A 17,978-nucleotide genomic window follows, 5' to 3' on the forward strand; every position below is an offset into this window, starting at 1 on the left:
AAAAGCCACTGCAGTTTTGAGCAGACAAGTGATATGATCTGACTTAATGTTTTAAAAGGTTCACTCTGGCTGTAGTGAGAGACTAAACTATACACTTAGAGGGGCAAGGAGAAACAAGAAGCCCTGTTAGAGAATTATTGCAATAATCCAGATGGCTAGATTAGGTGGTACTAGTTTGGCTTCTAGCCAATAGGATTTGCTGACAGTCTGGCTATGGGTTATGGGGGAAAAACAGGATAATTCCAAGGTTTTAACCTCTACAGCATTTGATTTTTCTAAGAATTGAGAATCCTGATTTTCAGAGGTTATGTTGAAGGCAGCAGAATACCAAGACTCATAATTTGATAAAAGTAAAAAAGGTTGAGTGCTTGCTCTGGATCTAGATGCCTGCATTTGAATACTAGCCCCACAAATATTCACTCACAAATGTCTAACTTGGGCAAATTATTTAACCTTTCTGTTCCTAGTTTCCTTGTCTGTAATAGGCCCGACTCATAGTGTTGCTGCAAGGCTTAAATGACTTCATACTTCAAAAACCCTTAAAATAGTATCAGTGCTCATTTTATGTTAGCCATTACATAACTATTTGATCACCTTCCAGCTCTTTGTCACTACTTGGGTCTTTATTGAGCTCTGATGTGTTCCTGGGCAAAATTCTCATACACTGCAGAAAACACACCATTTTTACCACTTATATCTCTTAATTGTGGCAAGTCATACCCAAGGATACATGGTGTCACATGATTTAGGTCAAAATTCCTCTGAAAGACATCACTGTAACAAGTAATCTAACCTCACTTGTAGTAGAAATAAGCTAAACAGTGAGCTCAACTTGATGGTACACCTGTGAGGCTTGAGGTTCCTAAGTGTGTCATGGCATATGAACTGATAATCACTCCATTATGCCATGCTGCCAACAAGTAAATTCCTATTTGGGGACATTTTATATAGGGTAACAAAGGCAGTATTTAGGTGATATTCTGGGTTCATTAGGTCACTGTAAATATAAAATACCATTCAGCATCTGTATAGAATTTTACAGTTTACAAAGCACTTTCACACATTGGTAGTAGCCAGCTTCCGAGACAGCCCCAATGATTCTTGCCTTCTAGTATTAATGCACTTGTGTAGTCTCCTCCCACAATGAAACAGGCTGTTATGTGTGACCAATCAAATATGCAAGAAGTGAGTGTGTGCAACTTGAGTTTAGACCATAAATGACATTGCTGCTTCCACCTTGCATGCTTATATCATTTGCTCTGGGGGGAAGTTAGCCATCGTGTCATGAATTAACTCAGGCAGCCCTATGGAGAGGAAGTGAGGCCTGCTGACAACAGCCAACATCGACTTGCCAGCCACGTGAGCAAGCCACCTCGGAAGTAGATTGTCCAGACCCCATCAAGCCTTCGGATAACTGCAGCTCCAGGTGGCACCTGATTGTAACCTCATGTGAGACACTGAGCAGAACTGCCCGGCCAAGCTGCTCCAAATTCCTGACCCAGAGAAACCATGAGCTACTAAGTGATTATTGATGTTTGTAGTCACTAAGTTTTGGAGTGATTCATTACCCAGTAATGGACAATACACTAATTTGGTCCTGCCTATCACACTGTAGAGTACTGGAGAGGAGATCCGAAACTTGGACAAATGAAGCAATTTGCTGTTGCTTACATGCATTGAAGTGCTTAACTTCTAAATGAAAATACAGGTTATTTACTCTAAGCCTAGCCAGAACTCTTTCTATGACACAATCCTCCTTGGGGGCTCATCCTATGACAGCAATTCCCAGTGACACGCCTTTTTGCCATAGCTGTACTCAGAGATTCTGTAACAGTGATATATTTTTTCCTTGTGACTTTCATGGCAGCAGCTGTAATAAGGTGGCCTACAAGCAGTTCCAGTACTGGGGTTTCTACCTGCTGGCCCACCGTCTTACTCAAGCCAGTCTTAATTACTTGAACCCACTCTGTTTCTGAAAGCCAAAAAAATGCCCTGGGCCTCCTTTTACTGAAATGAGAATGCTAAGGAGAAAAAAGGGAATAGTGCCAGTCTTTAAGAAAATTTCTCAAATAAATTTCTTAAAAAATTTTTTAAAAATCATAAATCATGTATTTTTCATGAGTCACCAGAACAGCTTATTGCTAGCACCAAACCTCTACCTCATATTTGAGTTGGCCAACATTTATACTAGGCCACAACACAGAATCTAGAAGAGAAGCAGATCAACTCTAAATAGTAAAAACAAGTAAAGATTAACCCACAGGCAATTGGGCAAATATAAAAATGTACTCAACAACAGTTCTACTCTATTGCTCATGAGCTACTTATTATTAGGGATGACTTCTTTAAAGCATATTTTAGAAATCATTAAAGGTGTGGAAGAGAATTTATTTAGCTTTGTGAGGCTTTACTTTCACAATAATACATACCCTTGGCACAGGAAGACTCTATTAAATTGCTCTATTCATAAATTGCCTTAATAAGGTAAATATTTAGGTTGATTTTATGAGGCTTTCAGATAGTAAGTTTGAGAAAATTAACGGTTATCAGGATTTGCATACATGATCACAATCAAAAAGTAAAGTAAACCAAAGAACAAGACTTTCTTAACACTCTTCAAAACATAATAAATTGCACTTTCTACTCCATTTATTCCTATGTTATATTCACTTGATCTCTTAATTTATTTTCCATTTCATACTGACATTTTTTTCTGAATATAGGTTACAAATAACTTTTTAACTCCCCAGTCTTAATAACACAAAGTCACTTGTTTTACTTTGCCTATATTTTTATCATTTAGAGTAGGATATGCTTATTAAGCCAGTTAGACTCCATAACTTTGTGAATGAAAAACATTAAGAGAATTAACACAGCAAATAATGGAGTCATTATTTCACTGATCCTCATCCAATTTCAGGAAAAGCAGTTACTGAAAGCAGGAATTTTGCCTGAAAAATTCTTTCTGTGTCTTAACAGAAACTGAAAAGAAAGTGAAATTATGGGAAACCTGATAGTTTACTAGACATTGTGTGCTTTTAATCGTTCAACACTGGTAATACTTGATAATCAAGAGTAAATTAATAGGCTAACATTTAAAAATATATACTTTAATAAGTATATAAACAATTAGGTAAGCTTGTGGAGAAGCTTACCAAGATACATAAATTAGGAGATACAGGCGTCCATCTAAATTTTCGATATTTCATGTTTTTACAGAATATTTATTAAAGTTGTTTAATGTACAATTTCTCATTTGTCATTTTGGAAGTCCTTCACTGTAAAGACTTCTTTTGTCTGACGACAAACTAGCAGCCACGTCGTCAGTGATTATTCTGGACCTCCACGCTGAAAAGCAAAAAATAAAGCAATAAGATTAGGTGTTAAATTTACAGAAGAAATGTTTTCATGACCACTATACAAATTTACACCATTTTAAGTAAATGATCTTTAGTTTTTTTAAAACAATTTCAGGTTTTTCATTGTTTGTAGGCACTCATCTCGGTGTTAGAAACAATTTCAGATCTGGAAGGGACTCAAGGTTGACCTAGATCAGTGGTCCTCAAATTTCTTAGTCTCAGAAGCCCTTTACAGTCTGAAAAATTATTGAGGACCCTAAAGAGCTTTTGTTCACTTGGTTATCTCTATTACTATTTACCATATCACACTTCTACACACATATTCCCCTTCATGCACATTTACTGAGGGCTCAGACACGGTTTATTTCTCATAGTCCTGGCCTACCTGACCATCTCTGTCTGAGCTATGGACACATCTTGACAAGACAATGGGAAGAGCATGTAAATCCGCATATGAAATTCCAAAAGCCAAAAAATGTTAAGGTGGTTTTTTTTTGGTTTTTTTTTGAGGAATATTAGCCCTGAGCTAACTACTGCCAGTCCTCCTATTTTTTTGCTGAGGAAGACTGGCCCTGAGGTAACATCCACGCCCGTCTTCCTCTACTTTATACATGGGATGCCTACCACAGCATAGCTTGCCAAGGGGTGCCATGTCCACATCCGGGATCCAAACTGGCCAACCCCGGGCCACCAAGAAGCGCAACATGTGCACTTAACTGCTGCGCCACAGGGCCGGCCCGTTAAGGTGTTTTCACAGTACTGTGATAGAGCAACAACATACCTGGATAAATTCCATTTCTTCTTGTGACATGAGTTTCCTTCTATATTTCTGAGGTAATGTTTTTATTATTTCTGCAGTGTCTGGTGGACCCTGATACATCAGCCAATCTGGTGATTTACTTCCCTTAGAATGCTGTGAAACTGACGAAGAGTGAGACGGTAGTCCTGCTGATCTCAAAACTTCTGATACTGAAATTGAAAAAAGGGGTCATTAGAGAAACTGTTCAGGTGTCTTAAGATACTATTTTGAGTGATCTATTAGTGAATAATCAAGTCAATCTTGAAATGATAAGTACTTTAATTCTCAAAGGTAAGGATTGTAGAGTAACTTAGCTGAGGAGCTATATATGATTTCATAAAATTCTTTTTAAAATAAATAAGTAGTGAGTGAATTACTAAATTGAACGAGTTTGTAAAATAATGAAATTTCTAGGTAGTAGAGTCAAACCCATAAGGATAACCTACATTATTTAAGTTTTGTCATATGGTGGAGTTTACAGGTAATGTCTTACAACGGGGAATAAGACAGTTGGTAAATTTAGATGAGATTAGTTTTCTCAATACCTTACTACTTGTTTATCACATATATCTTAATTATTCAAGAGTTACAATAAGGTTAAAATATCCATATAAAATTTATTAAAATTCCCCCTGAATTAAAGATCAAGTATCTTATAACAAACACAGGGATAGAGGATCTGGTAAAAAGGAAGGGTCACAGAAAAACAGGAGTTTTTCAGAATCTTCGATTACTTTATAGGCAATGAATGCTAAGATCTAAGGCAATCTAAGAAACATTCACTGATTAAATGAATAGATAAATGAGTGAATGCAAGAAAAAAAGGTTAGCTGGGAGAGAAATATAGGAATGGTTATTATTCCTCACAGTCCGCAAATGTAAGCATAGGAGATTCTTCTATAGGATAGAAGAAAAGAAAGGCAGAACAAAATCACACTATATAAACTCAGTATCATTAAAAATTCAGAGACATCTACTGTTGAGTCACTACCTTTTTAAATGGAGGTAACAAAAACTTAACTTCTACTTGCATGCAACCTAAGGCACCATTTTGATCTAAACTACAATAATCCGGATTTTAAAATGAGAAATATTGCCTGTAATGGAATATTCAACTTACCATTGGGTTTAGGATTGTCTCTTCTGTCAGGGAACCTTATTAATGGAGTATGTGGCTTGACTACCTAAAGGAAACATAAAATGCATGAGAAAAAAAGATAAAGCACTAAAATAACCTCATTAACTATAAAAGAAACAATCTACTGAACTTCAGAAATAGATACTGTCCTTAAAATAACTTAGTATTTGACAGCAACTTTAAATTTTACTATTTTACTCTTCCCAGCCAGGAAAGCTGGTCTGTGAACTATTAACTCGTTTATCTTATCTGCAATTCATAATAACTTCGTACTTCATACATCACAAGACATTTCACCATACTACCAACTGACTTCAAAACAACCCCAGGAAGAAGATGGCAGAGATTTTATGTTGATGACTTATCTATCGCCCTGCTGATTGGTAAGAACTGGAAGTTTCCTGACTTCTCATCTAATGTTGTTTCCCTGCTATGTTAATACCTAGAAGTTTAGAATGGGACAAAAAGAATATTGAAAATTAGGTAACTAAAAAATACTTTCTCTGACTGCAAAAGTAACATATGTTCTGTGTAAAAAATTGGGAAAAAACACAGAAAAGCACAAAGAAAAAAACACTATCTATAATCCCAAAACCCATATAAAACAGATGTAGACATCTGATAGCCCTTTTAGTCTTTTTCCTATACCTACAGAAATACATCTTTTTAGAATACTGTTTTTATAACAGATATTTGAAGAGTAATTAATGTTTTATCCCTAAAATTCCAAATAATGCCATAGAGGACCTTAAATGGAACTTTCAGTATGAAATCTTCTGAATATACAATGCTAAGACTCTAATGAACAGAGTACTATTTCAACTACAGTTATCTATAAGTTGCTGTGTATCTAGTGAGACTGAAGTGTTTGTCTGCAACATACTTGTATATATGCACTAAATATTATACATTTTATATGAGTACAGAAGCAAATAGGCTTGTTGGGACTGGCCTGAAAACTCACCACTTTAACTCTGCTGCCTTGAGAAAATGCTGGAATATAGTTGTCTCTGTCAGCATAAAAGCACACTCAAGTCTTTCATGTTAAAAAACAAAACTTCTCTCTCCCTCTAGCAACTGTTTCTTCCTTTTCATAGCCAAAGTTCTTGAAAGAATGTTCTATCCATCCTATTGTCAATAGCCCATTTAAAAGTTGTAAAAACGTTCAACAGCTTTCAGGATAAACTTCAAACTCGTATTTGGCACTCACAAGGCCCATCATGAACTAGCCTCTCCTACCTCTCCAGCCTCATTCCCAACCACTGTCTTTTACTCCAGGTATTCCAAAGTACTTTTTATTTCCCTAATTTATCAGGCCGTTTCCATCCTCATTCGACCTAGAGCTTGTATCCTTTGCCAGGAAATCGCCCCAGTCTCACCCCACTTCCATGCCTCCGCTTACACCTGACTGCTTATCTTTTAAAACAGTTCAAATATCACTCCTCTCTAAGCTTCCCCTGATTCCAAAATCTGATTTAAATCTCCTCTTTTGTGATTCCATGATATCCTGAACCTCTTAAAAATATTGTGCAGAGGACAGATAAATGAGCCAATGATTACAGGAGAGGTAAGCTCCTGGAAAGGCAGTCAGAGAAAAGCACTTTTGTAATGCCTGGTACATAGTAAATGCTCAGGAAATTTTGCCAAGTGAATGAACAGACCATTGTAAGTTAGAACTAACTATACAGGCATGTGAATACGTATGCACACACTTACACAATGGTAAATACACTGAGGAGAAAGACTCTATTTCAACATCGCTTTTGTACCCTTAAAAATATGATGTAATATCCCCTTATAGATTAAATCCCAGACTTTTTGGTGTCCCCTTTTTAACAGAAATTTAAAAAATAAATAAAAGTAGAGAGAATATAATAGATTCTGATAAACACGTTACACAATTTCGAGAGTAATACAGTCAACCTTATTTCACCACCCCCCCTCCATTAAACAAATCCCAATCATCTCGTCTGTTAATGCTTTCCACGTGTATCACTAACAGAAAAGGATTTTTGTTAAACCATAATCCCAATACTTTTACAAGACTTAACAAATTAAAAGTAGTTCTTTATCATCTAATACTTAGCTTATGCTCAAATTTTCTGTCTCAAAGTTGTCTTTTTAAATTTTAAATGTAAATACAAAGAGAAACAAATAACTAACTGTATATTAGTTGGATAATATAACTAAGGGAAAAATAAAGGAGCTAATCCAAGTAACTTTCATAGTGCTTGAACTATATACCGTCAGTCTAAAAGCAAAGAAATCTTGAACTTTTTCCCTAGTAGGTTGGTGTTGGTAGTTGTATAGCTATAGCTATGCTGAAACCATTTTGTATACACTTTAGGACTGAGCAAATGAATACATACGTAGATTGATGTTTGGGGGACCCAGGGATTTCCCTTTGAAAGAAAACACAAATATGGGATGGAGGAGGGCAAGGAAGAACGCTGCGGTGTGAAGACTGGAATCAGAGGGGTCAGTATGAACTCATGATAATGCCATGAGTTTATTCACCCAGTCCCGTTAATGGATATTTGGGCTATTTGCAGTCTTTCATCTATTACCATAATGCATAAAGTCAATATCCTTGTACTAATCTTATCTTTGCCAGTATATCAGTGGGAGAGATTCCTAGAAAAGGGATTGCTGGGTCAAAAAATAAAACATAATTTGGGGCTGGCCCCGTGGCCGAGTGGTTAAGTTCGCGCGCTCCGCTGCAGGCGGCCCAGTGTTTCATTGGTTCAAATCCTGGGCGCGGACGTGGCACTGTTCATCAGACCACGCTGAGGTAGCGTCCCACATACCACAACTAGAAGGACCCACAACGAAATATACAACTATGTACCGGGGAGCTTTGGGGAGAAAAAGAAGAAAAGTAAAAAAAAAATTAAAAAAAAAAGGGATCTAAAGACAAGATTTATTAAAAAATAAAATAAAACATAATTTTCAAAGCTATTGCCAGATTTTCCCTTCATAGTGGTTTATTTTGCATTCCTATAGCAACAAATGAGTGCCTGCTTCCTCACAGCCTTCTCAACGGACTGACATTATCTAACTTGTACATTTTTTTTTTTTAAAGATTTTATTTTTTTCCTTTTTCTCCCCAAAGCCCCCCGGTACATAGTTGTATATTCTTCGATGTGGGTCCTTCTAGTTGTGGCATGTGGGACGCTGCCTCAGCGTGGTTTGATGAGCAGTGCCATGTCCGCGCCCAGGATTCGAACCAACGAAACACTGGGCCGCCTGCAGCGGAGTGCGTGAACCTAACCACTCAGGCACGGGGCCAGCCCCTAACTTGTACATTTTTAATAAAATCTAATTGATGAAAAATGTTATCTCCATGTAGTTTCTTTTTCTTTCTTTGTTTTTTTTTTGTTTTTTTTTTTGAGGAGGATCAGCCCTGAGCTAACATCCATGCCCATCTTCCTCTACTTTATATGTGGGACGCCTATCACGGCATGGCTTGCCAAGCAGTGCCATGTCCGCACCCGGGATCCGAACGGGTGAACCCTGGGCCGCCGAAGCAGAATGTGCAAACTTAACCACTGCACCACCAGGCCAGCCCCTGCAGTAAATTTTTAAATTAACTTTGGGAGAATTGACATCTTCATGACGATAAATATTCCTATTCAAGAACATGGTATGTCCGTTTGTTGAAGCCTTCTTTTATGATTCTCAGGAGATAGTTTTTCCTCATATAGGTTGTAAACATTTTTAAGTTTATGCCTGGATTTATTTGTTTATTAATTATAAGTAGAGTTTCTCTTCCATTACATCATGTGATTGTTTTCACACATGAAGATATAATTTCTGTAAGTTCATTTTATATCCTTCTACTTTCCTAAAGTCTCTTGTTTACGTGCATATAGAAATTGTTTTCCTTCTTCATTTCTTTTTTTTGAAGACGATTAGCCCTGAGCTAACATCTGCTGCCAATCCTCCTCTCTTTGCTGAGGAAGACTGGCCCTGAGCTAACATCTGTGCCCATTTTCCTCTACTTTATATGTGGGACGCCTGCCAGAGCATGGCTTGACAGGTGGTGCCATGTCCGCACCTGGGATCTGAACCAGCATACCCCAGGCTGCCAAAGCGGAACATGCGCACTTAACCACTGTGCCACCAGGCCAGCGCCCCAAATGTTATGCTTTTAATAGTTTTCTCTTGTTCAGTTGCATTTGCTAACACTTCCAATACAATGTTAAACAAACTGGGCATCCTTATATTGTTCTTGATTTTTAGTAGCAGGGCCACGTTAAAGAACTTTCTATCAATTTCTTTTTGATTGGTTTTTTTGTTTTTTGGGGTTTTTTTGCTGAGGAAGATTTGCCCTGAACTAACATCTGTGGCCAATCTTCCTCTTTTTTTCTCCCCCCTCTCCAAAGCCCCAGTACATAGTTGCATATTCTTAGTACATAGTTCTAAGTCCTTCTAGTTCTTCTATGTGAGCTGCTACCACAGCATGGCTACCCACAGACAAGTCGTGCAGTTCCACACCAGGAAACTGAACCCTGGCTGCAGAAGCAGTGCACACCGAGCTTTAACAGCTAGGCCATCAGGGCTGGATCTTATTCCTCCATTTTTAAAGTTATATTACATCTATACAGTTGGAACAAGTAATATTACCATCAAGTCTTTCACCCTAATTTCCATTATTTAGTCTTAGTTCTACAATTAAATACACTCAATGCTCATACCCAGGTCCTATATCAAAACAACTCTAAGTACAACTAAGTATTTCTTAGTTGTCTGAAACTCCTTCTCTGGGAGATCTGGTTGAAAGGGCTCCAGGGAACAACATTCCCTCAGGTATTCAAGGTTTAGAAGAGTTTGTGGCCTTTATACTTGAAGGCCAGTGTAGCTAGCTAAATCTTGGATTCACATTTTCTCTCCTTCGCTACCTTGCATATGTTATCCACATGTCCTCCTTTAGGAAGTATTATTGTTGACAATCTGATAACTTTCATTTTAAGTGCTTGGTCTTGTTGCCTGGATCACCAAAGAGTTTTTTCTTTTTTTCTTTAAAATCTAATGATTAGACTAAGCCATCAGTCAACCATCCCGGGCTAATGCCCTCAAGTACAAGGTATTCGTTTAAGTCTTCTTTTAGATCAGGAAGTTTTATTAAATCACAGATTTTGAGATTTATTCTATTCTATTTGCTTTTACTTTGTCAGAGACTTACTATACAAAAGTTGCATCTCCTTGTCTTTACCTACTTCTATTCCTTTCCCTGAATCCTTTTAATCTCTTCCTTCTTTATTCTGTGATGTCTTTTAATTTTCATCCACTATTTCCTTTAGCAAAACTTCTGAGTTGCCTACTTACCTTTCCATTCTTTCTAGTTTAGTGTTACTTCTGAAAAATTCTTTTCGTTTATTCTTAATTCTTGACTGAGTTCAGAGCTGTACCATTCCTAAAATCTTAACCTAAAATCTAACTGCAACTACAACCTTTTAACCAATAACTCTCTTCTCTGTTACTCCCACTAGTAGTTGCATCAAGTCCTTCACTTCCTTGATCATTCCCTTTTCTCCCAGTCAACTGGTTCCATCCCGACTTGACTTCCTTTCATATCTAGCCTAGAAGGCACTGTCCATTCAACATTCTCTTACCAATGCTCTCAGCCTGCTTGCTGGAGGCTTATTTTCACCTCACCTGTAAATCTCAAACCCTGAACTAATCCAACCACCCATCTTCTTCCCGTGTCTCATGCAGCCAAATGTTTTCCAAAATGATAAACTATTACCTTTCTGCTTTTACATCAGCCCAAACATACCAAATGTATACTACTTGGCATTCAGCAGGCATTTAATTAATACCTATAACTTACTCTTCTAAAATTATTTCTAAATACCCCATATCAGGTCAAATTTCTCTACTTAATGCTGACACCATGCTTTGTGGATTCTCATCAGTTTGTGCCTGTCAGTCTGTTGAAATACTCCTCTTTCTTCAATAGGGATCAACAGCAAAATTCTGAGCTATATAGAGGCACCATGTCTGTCTTGTTGGCACTGTAGGCCCAGCACTGAGTAGAGGCCTGGCACAGAGGTACTCAATAAATTTTGTACATGTAATTATTACATAATATTAGCACACGTTGTTTTGTATTATGAATATCTGAATACAAGTCTTTGCAGCTCTGTTAGAAGACAAACCATTCCTGATTGTATCTCTCTCAGTATTTTTTTCACATATGAGTATTTAGTTCTTTATTATTGCTGCATACTATTCCATTTTAACAAATCTACCACAGTTGGTTTATCCTGCTAATGGATATTTGGATTGTTTCTGGTTTCAGGGTTATTATGAATAAAGCGGCCATGAACATTTTTAAATAAGTCTTTTAATAAGTATATACACTCATTTCTCTTGGGTATAAACCTATGAGTAGAATTGCTGGGTCATAGGGCAGGTATGTTTAACCATTAGAGACTGAAAAAACTTTTCCACAAGTGGCTGTACCATTTTATACACCTATCTGCAATGTATGAGGATTTCTGGTGTTTCATATTCTCATCATCACTTGGTATTCTCAGCCTTTTCGATTTTAATCATTTTGGTGGGTGGAGTAGTACTTCCTGGTTTTAATTTGTATTTTCCTATCAAGTAATGATGTTGAGCATCTTTTCACAGGCTTATTGCTCATTTGGATAGCTTCTTTTGCGTAGTATCAAGTTTTTTACCCATTTTTAAGTTGAACTATATATTATGGGTATATATGGTTACGTACGTATTATGAATACCAGTCCTTTGTCAGATGTTCTCCTTGTCCTCACAGAATCTTTAGTTAATGCTCACTGATGACCCACTCAATGAATAAGGGATGATCATTTGCTGCAACAGGACCAAAGGCTGGTATCTAGGATTATCTTTCAGACTGAAACAACCTTAAGACAAGGTCTTTTAACAGATGTACTTGTTAAAGGGAAATGCACTTCTCATATCAAAGTTAAAAGTTATTCATACAATAAAACATTTTCAGAGCTTAAAAAGATCGTGCAAACCAACCACAAAAGTGGAAGCTGTGTCCCTTTCTATATTGTTACCTCTGCTATTTAAGCTAGACACCACAGGTGGAGAAGCAAATACAAAAGCTATCAAGAGTTAGTAACTGATGTGTGAATTAACAATCAAGTTCCTCTAGCTGCTAATCTAAACTCAGAAAACAAAAAGCTTAGGGAACCAACACTAACACATGTATTACAGATAAACTTAAGTAATATCCTTTTTTCTTCTATTCTCCCCATCCGGCCTGTAACCAGACGCTTGCATTGGCGGGGGAGAAGCGGCAGGGCGAGGAGGCAGCCCGCGGGGCCAGTTCTCCGGACATCCCCAAGACCTTGAAGGGACACTGGGTCAGAGGCAAGGTTCACTTCCTTTCCCCCTCTGCTACCGCCTGCCCTCCGATTGGCTCCTCCGGGACACACGAACAATACTAGACGCCGATTGGCCCGGCTCCTGCCCGGGCAGCCGAGCCCGCAGACTCCGAAGGGGACTGACAAGGGCCTGGTGGAGAGCAGTCCAGGGACCGAGGCAGGTACGGCCTACCTGCTGAGATGCGGCACTCCCGCGGCCTGACTCCAATCCTCAGCTCCGGTCCTCGGCTCAAAGCCCGACCCAATGGGCTCAAGGTTCAATTCTCACGCACACCCCCGGGCGCCGCCGCTGGCCCTGCTCAGGGCCCGGCCACCGCGCAGTCTCCGCCACCGCCTTTCCTCCCCAGCGCTGCTGCTATAGTCAGCGCCATCTCTACCGCCCACCGTGCCGAAAGGCGACCGAATCTCTTTACCTGAACGACCCTGCTGGCAGACGCCATCTTGCTGCCCATCATGACCCCCGAGAAGGGACAGCTTCCGGGGCGCTGAGGAGCTGCTGCGATAACAGCAGCCCGGGGGCGACGGGGGGGGGCGGGCCCTGCCTATGACGTCACGGGGGAGGGGCGAGCGGGCGCTGCGGCGGAGCCCTTCTCGGCTGGGAGCTGGCCGCGCCCCCGGGATCCCGACCCCGCCGCCCCTCGTCCCGTCTAGGAACTGACCGACTTGTTTGTCGGTGTTTCCTTTTCTGGGCGAAAGTTTGTGACGTTGGGTTTATTTGCTCATCAGCCTATGAGGGATCTAGGACTTTCCTTTCCAGATAGCCGGTTTCTAATACTCCGAAATTTAATCTGAAGCCAAATAAGTAAGACAAACTCTTGTGGCTTCCTAAAATGAACAATCTTATTAAAACTTGGCAGTTAGCAGCAAACTCAGAAAAAGTGATTAATTCCAGGTCTGTACAAGGCCGCCTCATATTCCTTTGCTTATTGGCATTGATGGATTTGGTCTTCTGTTTCTGTTTTCTCTGCCAGTAGTACTGACGTGAAACTGCTGCCTGCTTCAAGTTTGAGAGAACTCAAAAGCTCAGTTTTTTCTTTTTGAAACATAAGCATCCCATATCATTCTCCCAAAGTTATATTAAGTTCTATGGGTAAATACTAATGTTTATATTGTTACAATTTTTAATGCACAATAATGTGGCCATTTAGCATACCTTTATAGGTAATGTAGCCTTAAGCTATTGTAAAATATTTAGAGTGACAATTTTTTTCTTGTCTAGGTTAGTGGTTTCTAAATCTGGAAAGATTTTAGGAATATAAACTACCAAACCCAAAATGGGCCCTTCTGATTCAGTATGTCTGTGGAAGAGATAAAAAATCTATTTTTTAAAAAGCTTTCAAAGCTTATTTTAGCAGCACATATTCTAAAATCAGATTGATAAAGTGATTAGATGGGCAAAGGACATGGACAGGCAGTTCACATAAAAAAAATACAAATGGCCCTTAAAAATATTAAAAGAATTCAACTTCACTCATCCTACGAAAACTTTAAACTACAGAGAAAAACCACTTTAATCCATCAAGTTGGCCAACATGCATAATTTGGACAACACCCTCTGGGGCAGCTGTAGGAAAAGAGGCTGTGTACATCATTGGTGGGAGTAAAAGATGGTACTTGAAAAAGCTACTTATGGGGCCGGCTCTGTGGCGGAGTGGTTAACTTCACGCGCTCCGCTGCGGCAGCCCAGGGTTCGGATCCTGGGTGCGGACATGGCACCGCTCGTCAGGCCACGTTGAGGTGGCATCCCACATCCCACAACTAGAAGGACCTGCAACTAAGATATACAACTGTGTACAGGGGGCGTTTGGGGAGATAAAGCAGAAAAAGAAAAAAAAAAAGGATTGGCAACAGTTGTTAGCCCAGGTGCCAATCTTAAAAAAAAGAAAAAGAAAAAGCTGCTTACTGAGTGACTCCAACTGTGTGACATTCTGGAAAAGATAAAACTATGGACACAGTGAAAAGATCAGTGATTGCGAAGGGTTGGGGGAGGGAGTGATAATAGGTATAGCTCAGGGGATTTTTAGAACAGTGAAACTATTCTGTATGCTAGTGTAATGGCGGATATCTGTCATTTTACATTTGTCGAAACCCACAGATTGTACAACCTTTGGATGATGATGACATGTTAATGTAGGTTCGATTGCAACAAATGTTCCACTCTAATGAAGGATGGTGATAGTGGGGGAAGTTGTGCATGTGTAGGGGCCAAGGGTATATGGGAACTCTCTGTGCTGTATGCTCAATTTTGCTCTGTAGCCAAAACTGCTCTAAAAACTAAAGTCTATTTAAAGTATAATTTTAGGTCAACGTTGCTGAAATCAGATAGACTAATGTGTTCTTAAAGCTCAAAAGCTGCAACTATAGTAGATAACACTGTATTGTATGATTGAAATTTACTAAGAGGGTAGAACTTAAATATTCTCTCAAAAAAAAAAAAGGTAAATATGTGAGGTGATGGATGTGTTAACTTGCTTGTGGGAATTCTCATACAATGTATACCTATATCAAAACATTATTTTGGGCCGGCCCTGTGGCCGAGTGGTTAATTTCGCGTGCTCCACCCTGGGCAGCCCAGGGTTTCACCCGTTCGGATCTTGCGCGCGGACACAGCACCGCTCATCAGGCCACGTTGAGGCGGCATCCCACATGCCACAACTAGGAGGACCCACAACTAAAGATATACAACTATGTGCTGAGAGGATTGGGGGAGAAAAAGCAGGGGGAAAAAAAAAAAGATTGGCAACAGTTGTTAGCTCAGGTGCCAATCTTTAAAAAAAAATCATTCTTTTGTACACTTTAAATATCTTATGATTTTATTTGTCAATGATCTCAAAAAATTGGGGGGATAAAAGCCCAAAAGCAGCAGCAGCTTAGATTCCGAGTACACAGACTTTTTATTTACATACAGGGAAACAGCAAGCTTCTATGTGAAAATCTATATTAGATTCTCATCCTGAAGTCATTTAAAAGAAACAGACTTTCTTGGCTACTTCTCTAAATAAACATTTTTCATTTTTCTTTATGACTCTATTTGAGAAAGAGATGAAGAAAATGGGCAAAGAAGTCCCATGATTTAAAGTTTTTATTAAAAGATAAATCCCCTAATACCGAGAAGTCTCCTGGGAATACCTGGTGATACATTCAGAAAACGTCAAATGCAGTGCAAATTACTGGTCATATTGGTATGGATTTTGTTCGGGGGAGTCTGCTAGGAAAATGCTGTCTTTTCTCTGCTTGTGGGTTTATACCTAAGTATTGGCCTTCATACTCCTTCACAGAATTCTTATCCAGGCCCCTCGTGGATTAGTTCTCTCTAGGATGAAGATAATAACAGTAGGTGAAGCTGGGGCAGTGAACTGCCTCGGTCCCCAAATCATGTTGCTCAGTTTCAATCAGCCTCTTGACTGTCATCAAATCATCTGATTATTCACCTAACTCAGGTCCCATGATTTTTGTATATCCTCAATGCTATTATTTGGCTATTTTTGTGGACCCTGAGCACACCATCTGATTCTGCCTCTTGTGTTGTGTCTTCTTAATGTCCCTATCTCACCAGGCCTGTAACTCCTTTCTTGTTCCCTGTACCCTGTTCCTGACATCGGCTGTAGATCCGTTAGGCAGAACTCAGCATGCATGACGGCCTCCTGATGTGATACAATGTAAAGTACCCAGCACAATCTGTGAATTTTCCTCATGCAAAAATTTGAAACTGCATTTAATAAAGCAGTTAGATCTAACTTCTAGTTTACAGGAATACAGAGGTGAAACAAGCTACATAAACTACGAGGAAGCAATCAGACAAATCAGAATAGAGAACTTTCTACAGGGTAGCTGGTTTCTTCAAGTGGATGACTGTCAGAAAAATGGGGTGGAGGGGACATATAATCTCTGTTGCAACTACTCAGTTCCATTCAGCTATGCTATTGTTGAGGGAATGCAGCCACAGATAATGTGTAAAGTATGGGCGTGGCTTTGTTCCAAAAAAATTTAATTTACAAAAACAGGCAGCTGGTAAGCTATAGTTTGCTGACCCCTGATCTAGATGAACCAACCAACCAAAACAACCATCACCACGGCCAACAACAAAATTTTTGAGAAAAATATATTAACAAAAGCACCACTAACGTGGATTTTAAGACTGACTGAGATGTAAAAAGTTCTTTGGTCCCCCATTAAGGAAGCTGCTCAGAAAGGCATGCTCTCTAATGCCCTCTGCACATATGGCCAAGGTTAGTAATAGAAACAGAGAACCTCCCAAAGGGCAGAGTGATGAACCACAGATGAAGAACCCCTTTCAGAGAGCAGCAGAAGAGCCTAATCGAAAGGTGTTCCCTATCCCCCAGGGAGGGGCACCTCCTATCATTTACCAAGAAATAGTTCAGAATTGCTACAGACCTTGTCCACTATTGTTTGCTGGCTGTGTGAAGCAATATAACTTGTCTTTTCAGTTTATAGGTCTCCAGATCAAGAAGAGACGCATCTGGACCTAATGTGAAGACTATGGTGAGATCCTGAACTTTGAAACTGTTATGATTGGATGACATCCTTAACTTATCCTCCGTGGTGAGGGGGGTTGTCTTTTACATGCAGAAGAGAAGTTAACATTTAAGACCAAGATAGCAGACTGTGGTAGACTGTGTTCTTTTCAGCAAAATTCCATTTTTTTTCTCCCACCCTGAAACCCTGCCTTTCCCTGCTGTGGGAGAAGTGTATTTTCCTGTCCCGGGGATGCTGGGCTTGGTTAATGGAACCTGGGTGGAAATAATGTACACCTCTTCCAAGTAGAAACTTTAAATGTCCCTGTGTAGTATGACTTGGCCTTGTAAGCCATGAGAACATGTTTCAGATAGTGGCTGTTCCATTAGCCTGGATCTTAGAATAATCAACCAAACCATGGATCCAAGAGAGAAATAAATGTTTGTTATAAGCCACTGAGATTTGTGGTCGTTACTCAGCCTGATTTCAGGAAAGCTAGACAATTTTTCTCTCAGAGTTAGGCTTTAAGAGGGAACACAGAGGACAATTAAATCCCAGGAAAATGCAAAAAGTTTCTCAGATGACACTGATAACCCATTGAGTTGGCATTCACTGATAAAGTGTGCATCTATGATTTATTTAATGCTGTATCTTTAGATCAGGAAGGTATTTTCCAGAATGTTTTTCTATCAGAAAAATTTGACTTGTTTTACAATTTATCTAGACAATTTCCAAGAATACACTGTGGTAAAAAGAATAAAACTACACATAAATTATGATTTATCAAAACAAATGAAGTAAAACTATTAATATGCCAAAAAGTG

At 39.1% G+C, this 17,978-nt stretch overlaps 1 protein-coding gene across 1 annotated transcript; it reads right to left on the reverse strand.

Moving 5' to 3' along the window:
* Positions 1-2,644: 2,644 nt before the first annotated feature.
* On the reverse strand, positions 2,645-13,244 carry MRPS36 (mitochondrial ribosomal protein S36). Its single transcript, XM_046672246.1, has 4 exons — positions 13,092-13,244; positions 5,279-5,342; positions 4,141-4,328; positions 2,645-3,348 (listed from the first exon to the last, which is right to left on the reverse strand). Exons 1-4 carry the CDS (start codon positions 13,131-13,133, stop codon positions 3,331-3,333), a joined length of 312 nt encoding a protein of 103 aa, XP_046528202.1. The 5' UTR covers positions 13,134-13,244; the 3' UTR covers positions 2,645-3,330.
* Positions 13,245-17,978: the final 4,734 nt, after the last annotated feature.

The sequence above is a fragment of the Equus quagga genome, chromosome 9 (genome assembly GCF_021613505.1).
Source record: "Equus quagga isolate Etosha38 chromosome 9, UCLA_HA_Equagga_1.0, whole genome shotgun sequence".
NCBI lineage: Eukaryota > Metazoa > Chordata > Mammalia > Perissodactyla > Equidae > Equus > Equus quagga.